General features: G+C 47.6%; 1 protein-coding gene across 2 annotated transcripts in view; it reads left to right on the forward strand.

Moving 5' to 3' along the window:
• The window catches only part of HEY2 (hes related family bHLH transcription factor with YRPW motif 2), a 35,564-nt gene that overhangs the window by 10,619 nt on the left and 7,153 nt on the right, over nt 1-17,792 (forward strand). Inside the window, exon 4 of one of the 2 annotated variants that reach the window (XM_073676016.1) lies at nt 16,725-16,806. In XM_073676016.1, coding sequence (XP_073532117.1) covers nt 16,725-16,806 — 82 coding nt within the window. The remainder of the gene's footprint in view (nt 1-16,724; nt 16,807-17,792) is intronic. The other variant, XM_073676017.1, reaches the window with a different exon arrangement.

Raw genomic sequence — 17,792 nt, forward strand, 5'->3', positions numbered from 1 at the left:
GTTGAGTGCAGCCAGGGAGCTGCTGCTGCAGGGCAGACCGCTGAGGCCGGTGGTAGGATTGTGCAGCGTGATAGTATAACCCCCAACGGGAGGGGTATGGCCTCAGGGCAGCCGACGTGGATGATGGGGGTAGCAGGAACCACTCGGAGACGGTACTGTGTAGTTCAGGGTCTTTACTGGTGACAAAGATAGACCCTCCCGGAGTACTGGCTAGCGATTGGGGCCTGGTCAGTCCTTGAGCAGATGGGATCTCCCCTGGCCAGGCGGAGTTGTAGGCCTCCCAAACTAACGATACTCTTCTGGCTACCTTGCTAGAGGCGGGTATAAGTAGCCCACGTCCCTGAGTGTACCGTGTGGTGCTCACCCGTATGGCCGGTAACTCGGGGCCTTCGGGTTTCTGGGCCAGAGGACCTGCAATCCCCTGCCGGTCGGTTTCTGCTGCTGGATAGGAGTTAGTCCCCACAGCCTCGGACTCCGGGTCCGGTGATAACTTCTCAGTCAGGGAGAGCTCTGCAGCTGCCAGCCCCTGACTCCTTGTAACACTGCTCCCACAGAGCTCCTGTTGTTTCTTCCTATATTTGCTTCTTCTCTACTCACTCACCCTGCCTCAGCCCTAGGTTTATATAGGGGAAGTTCTTCCCCTCCCAGGACTGGGCAGGAGGTGTGGCATGCATAGGATCCCTGACCAAGAGACCTCCCACCTGCTCTCAGACATAACATTGCTGTTACTGTGGAAAACCAGACCCCTGGGGTGCCACATTCCCCCCTAGTGAAATTTAGTACTCCGGGACTAAACATATTTTAGAAAAACATAACAAGATATAACAATAACAATAAAGAAACACATAAAGGTGGTCACGGCATGTCCGTAACCGGGTGCAGTCTTTGAAGAAAGCAAGGTGTCCATTTCACCAAAACAGGGAGACGTAACCAGGTAGGGGTCTGTCCTGCCCCGAGTCCTTAACAGTCTTTAGTCCGTCCTGGGTTACGCTCCAACTATGTACAAAGGATTCCCGGTAAATCCACCAAGGACTCCTAAAAATAACTAGAAACACATAATTATACACAAGCAACAATAAACAGGTAACCACAAATAAAACAATTTATACACTTCAAATCCTCCAACGTGCGGGTAACTGGCCCCTAGTGGCCCTAGTGGACCTACGGAGCTGACTGTCTGGCCCTGAACTACAGGGTGTAGGAGCTGTTAAGGGTAAACTGGGCAGCGGTCTACGGGCCCTTTGGCTCACTAGGGATATGGCAGGCTCACTGCAAGCAGAGGGTTGATCCTCCTGGTCTGCTGGTGTGGGGTCTTCTGCCTCCTGGACCGGCTGTTCTTCCAGCTCTACCTGTTGCTCCATAGGTGCTTGGGATGCTGGTTGGAGGAAGGTGAGTACGGGTACCACAACTGCACCATTGACTTGAGTCCAAGACCGAGGGAAGTCTCCGAGCACAGTATTAACCATGTCTTCCCTTTCCTCTACGGGTCGAGGGTCTTCTTGTTCCTCTTCAGGGTTCCGTAGCTGTTCGGGACACTTCTTCAGGTGATCCCGGGATACAATGGTTGTGGTTTCCCCTCCGTCTTTACTGATGGTACAGACCTTTGGGTTGTCGTGGCTTGAGGGCAGTATGGTGTACGGGTCCTTCTCCCACTGGTCGTCCAACTTGTGGAGCCGTCTTTTTCTCTTCAAGACCTGCTCTCCGGGTACCAGGGGAACAGCGGGAGCATACTGGTTGTAAGTTTTCTCTTGTCTTTCCCTAGCCTGACAGAGACTTCGCTCCACGCTCTCCTGTACTCTCCGGTACTGCTGCTGCCTCTCTGTGTCCCAGTCTGCTTCTGGTGAAGTGTCCTCAGGTGTCAGGACTCCCATTTCCAGGTCAACAGGTAACTTACCAGGTCTCGCCCTCATTAGGTAAGCCGGGGTACAGTTGGTGGAACCTACCGAGATGTGGTTGTATAGGTCCACCAGATCGGGCAGCTTCTCAGGCCACAGACTGCGTTCTTCCAGGGGCAACGTTTTCAGAAGATCCATTACCACCTGGTTCATTTTCTCACAAAGTCCATTAGTTTGCGGATGATAGGGTGTCGTCCTTATCTTCCGGCAGCCATACAGAGTGCAGAATTCTTGGAAGACCTCCGCTTCAAAGGCAGGTCCCTGGTCTGTCAACACTTGGTCCGGGTACCCGTGTGGACGGCAGAAATGCTGCTGGAAGGCTCTCGCTGCTGTTCGAGCTGTTAAGTCCTTGACGGGGACGACAACCAAGAACCGGGAGTAGTGATCCACGATGGTTAGTGCGTAGACGTAGCCACTTCTGCTTGGGGTCAGTTTTACATGATCCAAGGCTACCAGTTCCAACGGCTGCCGGGTGACGATGGACTGCAGGGGAGTCTTCTGGCTGGCACGGTCCTTCCTTCTTAGGTTGCACGGGCCACAGTCTCTGCACCACCTCTCGATGGTTCCCCTCATGCCTACCCAGTGGAACCGCTCGCGCAGCAGGAACTCCAGCTTCTTCCATCCGAAGTGTCCAGCCCCGTCGTGGTATGCCTCCATCACCATGGCTGCGTCTCTTCGTGGCACCACTACTTGCCAGATTAGTTCATGCGTCCGGGAGTTAACCATTCTGCGGCACAACTTCCCCTTATAAAGGAACAGTCGACTCTTCTCAGCCCACAGTTGCTTGGCTTCCTCCGGAGCGTCTGGGTCAAGGCGAGCCTCTGGCCGAGTCAGCATCTCCTTCACCAGTCGGACAGCAGGGTCACTGTCTTGCGTTTCCTCCCAGTTGTAGTGAGGCAAGGGGTTAAACGTAGCGGCTTGCTTACTCCTTACCCGGTGGGAATACTGGATAGTCCCATGCCGGTGGAACGCAGGGAGTTCGACTTCTTCCAGTCCCTCTGGATCTTCTCCTACGTCCGGTAGGTTTGGCATCCTGGACAGGGCGTCCGCGTTGGTATTGGAGCGTCCTGCCCGGTATTTGATTGTGAACTCGTAGTTGGACAGACGGGCCATCCATCTCTGCTCTAGGGCACCGAGTCTTGCTGTGTCCAGGTGTGTCAACGGGTTGTTATCCGTGTACACGACGAACCGGGAAGAAGCGAGGTAGTGCTTAAAGCGTTCGGTGACTGCCCACACCACTGCCAGGAACTCTAGCTTAAATGAGCTGTAATTCTCAGGGTTTCTCTCGGTGGGTCGCAGTTTTCGGCTGGCGTAAGCGATTACTCGTTCTTTCCCCTGCTGGATCTGGGACAGCACGGCTCCTAGCCCGATGTTACTTGCGTCGGTGTAGAGGATAAAGGGCTGGCTGTAATCCGGGTACGCCAGGATTTCATCCCCCGTGAGGGCCATCTTCAGCTGGCGGAAGGACTCCTCTTCCAACTTCTCCCATCTGAAGGGCGGCTTCTGGTTCTTGGCCTTCCGGGACTGGCCTATCAGGAGGTCCTGCATAGGAGCTGCCTTTTTGGTGAAACCGGGGATGAACCTGCGGTAGTAGCCTACCAACCCGAGGAACTGCCGCACTTCCTTTACACTGGAGGGACTTGGCCATTCCTTAATTGCGGTGATCTTATCAGGGTCGGGAGCCACTCCGTCAGCGCTCACCACGTGTCCCAGGTACTGCACCTTTGGTTTCAGGAGGTGACACTTGGAGGGTTTCACCTTTAGGCCGTAGCTTGCCAGAGCTTCGAACACTTCCGCCAGGTGTTTCAGGTGGTCCTCATAAGTCTTAGAATATACGATGACATCGTCCAGGTACAACAGGACCGTCTTGAAGTTTCTATGGCCCAGACAGCACTCCATTAATCGTTGGAAGGTTCCTGGTGCATTACAGAGTCCGAACGGCATGCAGGTAAACTCGCTAAGTCCCATCGGGGTGGTGAATGCGGTCTTCTCCCGGTCCGCCTCTGCTACAGGAACCTGCCAGTACCCACTGGTGAGATCCAAGGTAGAGAAGAAGTTAGCAGATCTTAAAGCAGCCAAAGACTCCTCTATCCTTGGTAAGGGGTACGCATCCTTGTGTGTGATACGGTTGATTTTCCGGTAATCTACACACATCCTCATGGTGTTGTCTTTCTTTTTGACTAAGACTAGTGGAGCTGCCCAGGGGCTACAGCTATCCCTGATCACCCCAGCCTCCTTCATGTCTCTAAGCATCCCCTTGGCGTGTTGGTAGTGTGCAGGGGGTACGGGTCGATACCTCTCTTTTATGGGAGGATGGTCTCCCGTGGGGATGTGGTGTTCTACCCCCTTGACTCGCCCGAAGTCTAACGGGTGTTTACTAAACACTCTCTCGTACTCTTGAACCACCCGATAGACTCCCTGTTTCTGATGTGAGGGAGTGGAGTCAGTACCCAAGTGTAGTTGCTGACACCAGTCCTCCATTGTTTTCTTAGAGCCGTTACCTTCCTCCGGGTGAGATGGAGGCAAGGGTTCCACAGATTGTATAGCATTTTGGTTAATGGTATATAATTTGGCTAGCGTGGCATACCGGGGCAGGTACACTTCCCTCTTCCCGATATTGATTATGCGAACGGGCACCCTCCCATGGCGTACATTAACCACCCCCCATGCTGTCAAGATGGTGGGCCTACTGTCTGAGTAAACTGGTTCTACCATTGCCTGGTAATCTCTACCTCTCAGACCAATAGCTGCCCGGCACCAAATCATCATTTCACTTTTTGGGGGCATGGCAATAGGGAAAGGGTCACACATTCTCACGCTACCAATCTCACCGCCGGAGAGTTCCACCTGTTGCCGTCGCATCAGTGCCCGGATCTCTTTTTGGAGCACTCGCTGCTCGCCGGAGCTGGCGTTCTTGGCAACCTGCTGTAAAAGGAAAATCACCTCTGCAAGACAATTTTCAATTACATTAGTTCCTAGAGTTATCTTTGGGTGACTCTCGTGTTTGTCAATGTCTACAATGATCAGTCCCTGTGCTGCCAGTTCAACTCTACCAATTTTAATGGTCACCTCTTTAAATCCGATCTGTGGCACGGGCTGACCATTGCTGGCCATGATACTCAAGTCGTCGTCAGGGTAGCGGGTAATATCCGAGTCATTCCAGTACTGCTTGAAGAGCACGTACGGGATGGTGGTGACCTGTGACCCGGTGTCCAGTAGGGCACTCATAGGAATGCCATCCAGTACCACAGGCAAGACTGGACGTCCTCCCACATATTTGTCGTGCCAGTTTGATGGGCCTGATGATCTTTTTCCTAGGGGTTGGCCCTCTACCCTAGGTTGTGCCAGTTTAAAGGACAGTACCTTGCCATATGTCCGGGTTGATTACAGCGGCGGCAGATGGGTCGTCCGTCCTCGTTGTATCGGTCGCTGGGTCTTCCTCTGGCCGGTGGGGTCCTCATTGGTCGACGCCACGGGATGTCCTCCGGTCCGGATGCCAGCTGGATCTTCCCTGGAGTGGAAACCTGTAAAGACTGCACAGTTCGGGTTAGCGCAGCAACGCTTTTAGCTAGCTCTTGGACCTGATGGTGCAGGTCTGGAGCCGAGTCATTGTTCAAAGCCTGCGCATCAGCTCCCACAGGCCCTGCCGACAAGGGCGCCGCCTCCTGGTGGTAGGTGGTAGTGGGGCGTCTGTGGGTCACAACGCCACCTGGTGCCGGTTCTCGGAGCACCCGGATGGCTCTGTCCTTGAACTGTGCAAATCCCAGATGAGGGTCCTGTAAGGCCATTGCCCGCAACTGGGTTCGGTGGGCATTGCAATATAAACCCTCTATAAATTGTTCAGTTAACAGCCTGTCCTCGTCTCCCACGCCGTCAGGGTCGGTCTGCTTAATGGCTCTCAGGGCCTCTTGTAGGTTCAGGGCATAGTCCCTTATACTCTCATGTGCCCGCTGTTTGCACCCGTAGAATCTAAGCTTGATCTCGGCTGAGGTGCGGGTATCAAAGGTGTCCCTCAGCCGGGTTAGTATCCCTGCGACAGTCCTCCCCCCAGGTGGCCAGGACTTTACCTCCCTTTGGGCTGCCCCGGTTAATTGGGCCACCAGGATGATTACTTTTTGCTCTTCTGTGAGGGGGTACACCTGGAAGAGGCTATCCAGTTTTTCTCTAAAGTCCTGCAGGGTATGTGACTCCCCTGAGTACTGGGGTAGCCAGGCTGCCCCCGGGATATAGGGCATGGTGAAAGGCATGACCGCAACAGCGGTGGCGCTGGCGGGGGTTGGAGCGGTGAAGCTCTCCTCCGTATCCGACATCCTTCTCCCCCCTAGTGGACCGTGGCCTACCTTGCGATGATCCTCTTCCGTAGGCCGCGGCTCCGCAGTGGATCGTCAGGGTTGAGGACCTTCCGTCGCGCTCCTGTGACGTCGGCGTCTGCTGGGCTCCTTCCAGGACCTTACGCAACGTCCGGACGTGAGGCGGGGCTTCAGTTCTCGCGCGTTTTCGGAGTCCACGCCCCTCTTCTTCCCGCGCGGCGTCCTCAAGATGGCGTCCAATGGCAGGAAAACTCCACGGATGGCGGGAAGAAGGCCGAAGATGGCGCCGGATGGCGGGAAAACTCCACCGATGGCGGGAAGAAAGCGGAAGATGGCGCCGGATGGCGGGAATCTTCACCACGGGTAAGTTTTCACAGTCTTTTTCAGGCACGCAGTACCCGGTGGTTGCGGGCACGAGATCCTGCCGACTACGCCAAAAGTTGACGCGCCCCTGGGCCTGTGTCGCGCTGCGTTGCGCACGCGGGAGCTTACCCGGAGCCGGATCTGTTGAGGGTTGTAGTCTCGTGGCGGTGATCCGGTCCGTGCCCAGGGAGTCAGACTAAGTGGCGCTGTTTTAGCGGTAGATGTTGGACGACTACGCCACCCGTTGAGTGTAGCCAGGGAGCTGCTGCTGCAGGGCAGACCGCTGAGGCCGGTGGTAGGATTGTGCAGCGTGATAGTATAACCCCCAACGGGAGGGGTATGGCCTCAGGGCAGCCGACGTGGATGATGGGGGTAGCAGGAACCACTCGGAGACGGTACTGTGTAGTTCAGGGTCTTTACTGGTGACAAAGATAGACCCTCCCGGAGTACTGGCTAGCGATTGGGGCCTGGTCAGTCCTTGAGCAGATGGGATCTCCCCTGGCCAGGCGGAGTTGTAGGCCTCCCAAACTAACGATACTCTTCTGGCTACCTTGCTAGAGGCGGGTATAAGTAGCCCACGTCCCTGAGTGTACCGTGTGGTGCTCACCCGTATGGCCGGTGACTCGGGGCCTTCGGGTTTCTGGGCCAGAGGACCTGCAATCCCCTGCCGGTCGGTTTCTGCTGCTGGATAGGAGTTAGTCCCCACAGCCTCGGACTCCGGGTCCGGTGATAACTTCTCAGTCAGGGCGAGCTCTGCAGCTGCCAGCCCCTGACTCCTTGTAACACTGCTCCCACAGAGCTCCTGTTGTTTCTTCCTATATTTGCTTCTTTTCTCTGCTTCTTCTCTACTCACTCACCCTGCCTCAGCCCCAGCTTTATATAGGGGAAGTTCTTCCCCTCCCAGGACTGGGCAGGAGGTGTGGCATGCATAGGATCCCTGACCAAGAGACCTCCCACCTGCTCTCAGACATAACATTGCTGATAGGCTGTGTGCCCACGTAGCATTTTTCAAGCGTATATGCTGCGGAATTTCCGCAGCGTAAACGCTTGAAAAACGCATGTATATCCGCACCCCATTGTCCCCAATGGGATTCCGCAAGTTCTATGCACATGCTGCGGATTTTTCCGCAGCGTTTATGCCGCGTTCAAAAATCCGCAGCATGTCATTTAATTTTGCGTTTCTGCAAGCGGAATTGCCTTAGTCCAATGCATAAAAAACGCAAGGCAATTCCGCATGTGGAAAACGCGTGATAAACGCGCGAAAAATGCGCGATAAATGCGTGCGGAATTCCGCATGCGTTTTTCCGGGAGAGGACTTGCATTTATGCAGCAGAAATTTTCTGCTTCATAAATGCAACGTGGGCACATAGCCTTACTGTGGAAAACCAGACCCCTGGGGTGCCACATTTGTATCATACAGAAAACTGCCAATAGTTGCTATACTGTGGAAGTCATATTATTAACCAGATAATTAGCCATATTATTAGCCATATAATTGTGAATACAGGGGACGTAATATGCAGTTTCAGATTTTACAGTTCAAAAAACAATGTGATAGCAATTATTTAATTTTTGGCTTGCATCGTATTTTTTTCTTTATATTTATATACTAATAATTGCTACAGTTGTCCCCCAGAACCTGTGTGTCATTTCAGATGATTTCTTTGGATTCATTGTAAATCTCTGAATTTTAGAATTTTAGTTTTCGAGGAGTGAGGAGGAACAAATATTAATACAATTGGGCTATTGTTGAACCGAAATTGTTGCGTTTTATTGTGTTTTTCAGAAAACATTAAAAACATAACAATTCAAATTTAGTGCAAAAACTAAAGAAGGGATTATTTTCTTTTCTTTATGGAGTTAAATTTTTTATTACATTTTCAAATTTACATTTATATTATAACATTATTATATAGTATTGAAATATACTACTTGATGCTATGTCAAAGTGGACATAACTAGAAAAAGTAAATCATAAAGCAAATAAGGTACAGCAATAATATAATTTATGAAGAATTTTATAAAGCTGAGATGTACCTGTTATTAGAGGAGGGAGACAGATGACAGAACTGTAGCGACGCTTATGTCTGGGGCACAATGACCCTGTTTCTGTTGACATGAGACATTCGAGACCAATCCAGCAGTTCCGACAAACATTAGATTGTCAGTGGATCCTGCTGCAAGTCATGATGTCTCCCCTCAGAAATCTAATGTCTATGACCTGGTTTGTCTTTCTTCTTTATGTTTTGTTGAACTCTAGTTGAAGCGTACGTCTGAAAAATGATTCAATGTAGATGTAACATTTTTTATATATGAGCCCTCAAAGACTCTGACCACAAGCCCACATGAACTGGACAGTATCTCTATAACCACAACCAGTGTCGGACTGGGGTGCCAAGGGCCCACCAGTAACCAACTCCAGGGCCCCACTTTTCAGCTACATGCAGATGTGACATTATCCTCAATCACAAATGTACACTGCTCAAAAAATTAAAGGGAACACTTAAACAACAGAATATAACTCCAAGTACATCAAACTTCTGTGAAATCAAACTGTCCACTTAGGAAGCAACACTGATTGACAATCAATTTCACATGCTGTTGTGCTAATGGATTAGACAATAGATGGAAATTATTGGCAATTATAAAGACACCCTCAATAAAGGAGTGGTTCTGTAGGTGGGGACCACAGACCACATCTCCGTACCAATGCTTTCTGGCTGATGTTTTGGTCACTTTTGAATGTTGGTTGTGCTTTCACACTCGTAATACAATGAGACGGACTCTACAACTCACAGAAGTTGCTCAGGTAGTGCAGCTCATCCAGGATGGCACATCAATGTGAGCTGTGGCTAGAAGGTTTGCTGTGTCTGTCAGCGTAGTGTCCAGAGGCTGGAGGCGCTAACAGGAGATGGGCCAGTACACCAGGAGACGTGGAGGGGGCCGTAAGAGTGCAACACCCCAGCAGCAGGACCGCTACCTCTGCCTTTGTGCAAGGAGGAACAGGAGGAGCACTGCCAGAGCCCTGAAAAATGACCTCCAGCAGGCCACAAATGTGCATGTGTCTGCACAAACTGTTAGAAACCAACTCCATGAGGGTGGTATGAGGGCCCGACGTCCACAGATGGGGGTTGTGCTCACAGCCCAACACCGTGCAGGACGCTTGGCATTTGCCACAGAACACCAGGATTGGCAAAGTCGCCACTGGCGCCCTGTGCTCTTCACAGAAGAAAGCAGGTTCACACTGAGCACATGTGACAGATGTAACAGAGTCTGGAGACACCGTGGAGAGTGATCTGCTGCCTGCAACATCCTTCAGCATGACGGGTTTGGCAGTGGGTCAGTAATGGTGTGGGGTGGCATTTCTTTGGAGGGCCTCACAGCCCTCCATGTGCTCGCCAGAGGTAGCCTGACTGCCATTAGGTACCAATATGAGATCCTCAGACCCCTTGTGAGACCATATGCTGGTGCGGTTGGCCCTGGGTTCCTCCTAATGCCGGACAATGCCAGACCTCATGTGGCTGGAGTGTGTCAGCAGTTCCTGCAAGATGAAGGCATTGAAGCTATGGACTGGCCCGCTCGTTCCCCAGACCTGAATCTGATTGAGCACATCTGGGACATCATGTCTCGCTCCATCCACCATCGTCACATTGCACCACAGACTGTCCAGGAGTTGGCGGATGCTTTAGTCCAGGTCTGGGAGGAGATCCCACAGGAGACCATCCGCAACCTCATCAGGAGCATGCCCAGGCGTTGTAGGGAGGTCATACAGGCACGTGGAGGCCACACACAATACTGAGCCTCATTTTGACTTGTTTTAAGGACATTACATCAAAATTGGATCAGCCTGTAGTGTGTTTTTCCACTTTAATTTTGGGAGTGACTCCAATCCAAGCCTCAATTGGTTAATAAATTTGATTTCTATTGATGATTTTTCTGTGATTTTGTTGTCAGCACATTCAACTTTGTACAGAACAAAGTATTCAATGAGAATATTTCATTCATTCAGATCTAGGATGTGTTATTTGAGTGTTCCCTTTATTTTTTTGAGCAGTGTATATAACAATGAGCTGGGTAGATTGTTAAATGAATAAGATGCTTCTTTTCTCTGTACGTAGTGATTTAAGTATGTTGTGGCAAGTACTGCTCATATAAGAGGGTGGTGGCCCACTCTTACACAGGGGCCCGCCGGAGGATTCTCCTGTTCTCCTGTGGGCCAGTCCAAGCCTGAGTCCACAACCATTTCCCAAGGCTCTAAATAAAGCACAGTCACATATTACTACACCTATACATTTACTCTCTAATTTATTTTGTCATTGTTGAAGAAGTAGCTGATAAAACTGTTTTATGGGATAAACACTTTAAATATTTAATATTTGTCCACAGACAATGTTCCTTGCCTGATCTTTACCTAAGATATGCAGTGTTAGGCTGCGTGCCCACTGTGCGTTTTTCAAGCACTTTTGCCGCGGAATTTCCGCAGCGAAAATGCTTAAAAAACGCTTGGTAATAAGTGCCCCATGGTCCCCAATGATAATCCGCATGGGCTGTGCACATGCTGCGGAAATTTCCGCTGCGGATTATTATTGTGGAAAAATACGCAGCATGTCCATTGTGTTTGCGGACAGGCAGCTTAATTGCCGCCATTGATTTGCATTGAATCGCTTAATATCCGCATGACTACGTGTGCACATGCAGATATTAAGCAATTCAATGTGCGGATGGTACCCGGGTCTGGAGAAGAGGAGACTCTCCTCCAGATCCGGGTACCATAGTACCTGTTAAAAAAAGAATTTAAAATAAAAAATAAACATTATACTTACCTTCCGATGGGCCCGGTTTCCTGTACGATGCGTCTGGTCTCTTGTATGGCTCACGATGGTCTAAAAGGACCTTCCATGATGTCATTTAGTCATGTGACAGGTCACGCGACCGCTGACGTCGGCGGTCGCGTGACTTGTCACATGACTAAATGACGTCATGAAAGGTCCTTTTAGACCATTGCAAGCCATCGGAAGGTAAGTATGTTTATTTTTTATTTTTTACCATTTTTATTCTTCTTTTTAACTATTAACTTGGTCACACTATATAAATCCATGCCGGTTGCATGGATTTATATAGTGTGACCATGTTGTCAAGCACTTTTCCAAGTGATGCTAAAATCGCTTGGAAAAGCGCTTGATAACCCGCATGCAGAAATGCATGCAAAAACGCTTGACAAACGCTTCTACCTGGCAGGAAAAATGCATGTAAAATCCGCATTTCTGCATCGTGGGCACTTAGCCTTAGAGGTGTTTTGCAATCACTCATCTCCCTCCAGCCTAATATATTTAAAGGTGTTTTTCACTTTCAGGAAAGTGCACCCCAAATGCTCTTAATTACCTAAAATAACACAGAACAGGTCCAGTGGGTAGGGAAAGTATTCAGACCCCTTTAAATTTTTCACTCTTTGTTTCATTCCATCCATTTGGTAAATTCTAAAAAGTTCATTTTTTTCTCATTAAAGTACACTCTGCACCCCATCTTGACTGAAAAAAACAGAGATGTAGAAAATTTAGCAAATTTATTAAAAAAGAAAAACTGAAATATCACATGGTCATAAGTATTCAGACCCTTTGCTCAGACACTCATATTTAAGTCACATGCTGTCCATTTCCTTGTGATCCTCCTTGAGATGGTTCTACTCCTTCATTGGAGTCCAGCTGTGTTTAATTAAACTGATAGGACTTGATTTGGAAAGGCACACACCTGTCTATATAAGACCTCACAGCGCTCATAGTGCATGTCAGACCAAATGAGAATCATGAGCTCAAAGGAACTGTCCAAGGAGCTCAGAGACAGAATTGTGGCAAGACACAGATCTGGCCAAGGTTACAAAAGAATTCCTGCATTACTCGAGGTTCCTAAGAGCACAGTGACCTCTATAATCCTTAAATGGAAGAAGTTTAGGACCACCAGAAGTCTTCCTAGACCTGGCCGTCCAGCCAAACTGAGCAATCGTGGGAGAAGAGCCTTGGAGAGAGAGGTAAAGAAGAACCCAAAGATCAGTGTGGCTGAGCTCCAGAGATGCAGTAGGAAGATGGGAGAAATTTCCACAAAGTCAACTATCACTGCAGCCCTCCACCAGTCAGGCCTTTATGGCAGAGTGGCCCGACAGAAGCCTCTCCTCAGAGCAAGACATATGAAAGCCTGCATAGACTTTGCTCAAAAACACATGAAGGACTCCCAGACTATGAGAAATAAGATTCTCTGGCCTGATGAGATGAAGATAGAACTTTTTGGTGATAATTCTAAGCGGTTTGTGTGGAGAAAACCAGGCACTGCTCATCTCCTGCCCAATACAATCCCAACAGTGAAACATGGTGATGGCAGCATCATGCTATTGGGATGTTTTTCAGCTGCAGGGACAGAACGACTGGTTGCAATTGAAGGAAACATGAATGCGGCCAAGTACAGAGATATCCTGGATGAAAACCTCTTCCAGAGTGCTCTGGACTTCAGACTTGGCCGAAGGTTCACCTTCCAACAAGACAATGACCCTAAGCACACAGATAAAATAACAGTGGCTTCAGAACAACTCTGTGACCATTCTTGACTGGCCCAGCCAGAGCCCTGACCTAAACCCAATTGAGCATCTCTGGAGAGACCTGAAAATGGCTGTCCATCAACGTTCACCATCCAACCTGATGGAACTGGAGAGGATCTGCAAGGAAGAATGGCAGAGGATCCCCAAATCCAGGTGTGAAAAACTTGTTGCATCATTTCCAAGAAGACTCATGGCTGTACTACCTCAAAAGGGTGCTTCTACTCAATACTGAGCAAAAGGTCTGAATACTTATGACCATGTGATATTTCAGTTTTTCTTTTTTAATAAATTTTCAAAAATTTTTACATTTCTGTTTTTTTTCAGTCAAGATGGGGTGCAGAGTATACTTTAATGAGAAAAAAAATGAACTTTTTAGAATTTACCAAATGGCTGCAATGAAACGAAGAGTGAAAAATTTAAAGGGGTCTGAATACTTTCCGTACCCACTGTACTCACCCTTCCCAGGTCCAGCACCAGCTTCTCACTGCTGATTTTGTCTTGTTTTGGCTGCAGTGATCACGTCACGGCAACAGCGAACATCACCATTGTAAGCAATCACTGTGCTTGGTGGCTCATTTCATCTACCTCTGCACAGCCGCTAAGCTAAGTGATTGACCATTGTGGTGATGCGTGCTGTTGACAAGACATCACTAATATAGTAAAAAAACAAACCCAAGCAGTGGCAGAGAGCTGGCGCTAGAGATAGGAAGGGTGAGTATCTGATCTGTTTGATATTTTAAGTATCTTTGAGTGATTGGGGTCCACTGTCACGCAAAGTGTGGGAAAGAATTAGTGAAACACAAAGGGAATAGGGAAAGAGAGCCCAGACTCTAGGGAAAGGGGAAAGTGGAGACCTCCTAGGTTGATCTAGCATCACGCTGTCTCCTCTAACGTCCCTGTATTGGCTCTTCACCAATCGCCACACGCGTGCCTTGCCTTGTCTTTCCCTGGCGTATGGCTAAGGCTAGGGAAAGGAGGAGATGAGCACTAGTCAATCACTACTAAACACTATAGACAACAAGGGTGGACAAACAAGGGGAAATTGCTTAGCTTTAGACGAATCCAGACAAATGCGCACACGTCCTCAAGCTCCAGAGAGGACGAGGTACTGCTCTTGCTAAAGACTTCACAAGTACTAATGAATATCGCCGGCACCTCCCTCTGAAACATAGCAGGTATTTATACATCCAGGCATGGTGTTAATTAGCCAGAGGGAGGTAGCCTCTGGGTCCTAGAGACAGCCTCTAAGAAGATGTCTGTAATGCCAAACGTAGAGATCTCCTGCAACCAACTGCAGGGCGACTGTCTGTCACCTCTGACACACCCATGACATCCACTTTCCTGAAAGACCTTTAAATTGCACATAACTTTAAACTGACCATGTGTTACCATTTTTTTTTACTTTTTGCTTGATTTTTTTTTGGGGGGGGGCTAAACAATTATCTTGTATCCACGGGGGCCTTATTAACCAAAACTACACAAATTGGAAATTTGTCAGCAATGTGTTGCTTAAAGGGTTAGTTTGAAACCCAAAAGTCAATTTCAATTATTAAATCTTTAAAAACGAATAACTTTTGTAATTTAAGTCATGGTAAAATTCCCTACCATTCACTGCGTTCTGCAACTTAGGGTTCTGTTTATATTACCCATTTGCTATTACGATTCGTTTGACAATCCCAGTGCATGATGAGATACTCAAACAAATCATCATCTGTTGGCTGACACTGCTGTCACTCCCCTTTTCGCCCTGAAACGAAGCATCATCAAAGGGAAGGGGGCTGGGACATCCCGGCACTCCCCTTGCTTCATTTGCCACCCTGAAATGAAATATCATCATTGACGCTCATTTCAGGGGCTGGTCCCTGCTCTGACCCTGAAGTCTCCCCCAGCTCCCTGTACAATGAGGGATTTTCGGACTAACCATGTAAGTTAGGTTTATTTAGGCACTGAAAAGGCAAGTCCACATTTTAAAGCAGATGTATAGCACAGATTAAAGGGGGTCCCATAGCAAAGATCAAACCAGGCCTCTGATTTTTCCATGCAGGACAGAAGGGCTTGTCTTCCATTCATTGTCTTTTCCTTGATTCTTTAACAGAGAGCCAGAACTTTTCCTGAAAGCATGATGCATTCAAATGTAATATATAATGCACAAAACTTTCTGCTTGTAAGAAACCTTATTGGAGTTAGGAGACTGTTATAGAATGATCCTTCGATGTGGTTAGTCTTGTGTACACAGCATTGGCTTCACTACTACAACAGATTCATCTCTTGCTTTTGTTATACAGAGAAATGACTGTCTCCATTTGCATGTCTGCTCTCTAGTGTACTTTTTTTCCCCTTGTTTTACTTTTTGCAATTTGATAACATTGAAGGGAAACTGACCATATTATACAATGAATGGACCATTTATGAAACATGGATTTAATGAATGTGAAGTCACCACATCCTTATCTTATGTCTTTAAAAGAATAGTAGTAACTTAAGAGGCACCTGATGAAGCCATTATTAACTAGTGCCACACATCAGATCCTCCAATCATCCAACTATCTTATGTGCATGGGGATCTTGACTTTCCCCGCAAAGACAAATGTCGGAAGTAATAAGGATCAGGCATATTGGATTTCAAGATTCATGACCCTTTGATCCTTCAAGAGAGATGGCTGCTGCCCTAGGAGTCTCAGCAGCTTTTACCCTCTCTTCCTTTAGAGAAATATGCACACTCATCCAAGACAAGTGAAAAAGTCAAGGAATAAAACTGTTGCGAATCTTGAGCATGTGGCCAGCTTTATTCCTGCCCTCTTTTCTGCTCTCATGTTTTCTGTGTGATCATGAGTCATCCTATATATATGATATTTTCCATGATGTGGGATCCTTTTTCTTGTTCCTGATTTGTAGAATATTTTTAATATCAATGTAATCATTGTGCTTTATTTATTGTTACACATAGCAGATACCTTCTGCGTGTACAGTATATAACATACATGTTCTTCATGTCAATGCAACATTTGGACCATCATTACAACATCCATGAGACTGATTGGCTAAATATCAGCTTAGTTCTTATACTTTACTACGGCTTCTCCACTGAAAATTAAATGCGTTTTCTTACATGTTGAAAATTACAGCCAACCACAGGGATGCTTTTAAAGTAATAAACTGAGCCACACTCACAAGCTCATACCCCATCAATCCAGCCACTTCTATAGTTATTACCAAAGTGATGACACCCTGTTCTTCAGTCACCTGAACGCTGAGGGTTGTGGTTAACTGTAGTGGTTTGTGATGAAATCCACACCCTACCAGATACATGGGGGAAAGAGCTGGAGAGTATTGCTAAATGTATTTTAAAATTATCCTTGTGGTTGGTTTGGTTTTATTTATTTTTTAAACCCTTTAAGGACAGTGGACAGCCAAGAACTTATTAATGGCTGGCTTCTTCTGAAGCTACGTAAAAGTGGGTAATGTTTTTGTACAGGATATTGAAACCAGAACAGTAAAGTCTCTTATCATCGCAAATGACAACTTACAATCTTAAAAGTTGGCTACATTAATGGATATGTGCTCTTTCAGGGATCTGCAAAGTTGGAGAAAGCTGAAATTCTCCAGATGACAGTAGACCATTTGAAGATGCTGCAAGCTACTGGAGGTAAAGGTAAGGCTTTTACTGTCTGTACTTTACACCGTAAATGAGCTTTGCAGTGTAAGCAAACAACCTTTTGACAAGTGCTGGTAGGAGGATCCAGATAAAAGGAGTAGAAATCATTGCTAATGGTAGGATTGAACTCGTGGGAAAGAACTACAGGGACAAAAGAAGCACTTGACCCTGGGCTTGTGTTTGCTTTCATAACACTGTGGGAGTAAAAGCTTCATTCACAGACAGTCCAGCCGCAGATTTGTTTGGGGTTTTGCAAAGCCGGCGAAAATCTGTGCACAGAGACAAAACAAACACAAACATTGGAAAAAATACACAGCAGCCCCGGAGGCCTACAATTGTACAACATGGTGTCTGCCTGGAAGGAGGAAGTGCAGGAGGGGAGCTCCATTTATTGCCCACACATTTTTTGAGGGGCACAAAGAAGAACAGAGTGATATATGTACAGATGCACAATGGCCATGAAGGAAATGGAGGGAATAATTGTTCCTGTCATTATCACAGCATAGAAAGTCACTTCCTGATGCTTTTCTATGGCCAGAGGGTTTCTCGGTCACTTTTCAGACATTTACGTTCTGCAGAGAGGTTGCACAGTTTTTGTCTCTTTTTAACTGTTTTGCTACTGCAATGGTTACTAAGTGCTTCTTTTTATTATTATTCACGGCCATACAATTGATAATAATGCAGTTATAACTAGTGTTACATTAGTGTTCTTATAAGCATGAATAGGTTTTTGCTGTAGACAGACATAAGGAAGTCTGAAGATTCCAGAATTGGAAGATTAACCTGAAGACCAGGGAAGGAGAAGAACCTCATTGTAGAGATGCACTTTCACATGTTAGAACTGAAGTTCCATTCATTTGTGTCTCTTCTAAAATTTCTTTATCATGTAAACTAATTTGCTTGTTTCATTTTTATTTTCTAACAATCGTACCCAGCTAGTCATCTAGCAGAGACAGAGACTTTAGTTGCAAGTTGGTTGCCCA

This window comes from Phyllobates terribilis, unplaced genomic scaffold, assembly GCF_046119375.1.
Source record: "Phyllobates terribilis strain yellow unplaced genomic scaffold, ASM4611937v1 Scaffold_3__8_contigs__length_932513732, whole genome shotgun sequence".
NCBI lineage: Eukaryota > Metazoa > Chordata > Amphibia > Anura > Dendrobatidae > Phyllobates > Phyllobates terribilis.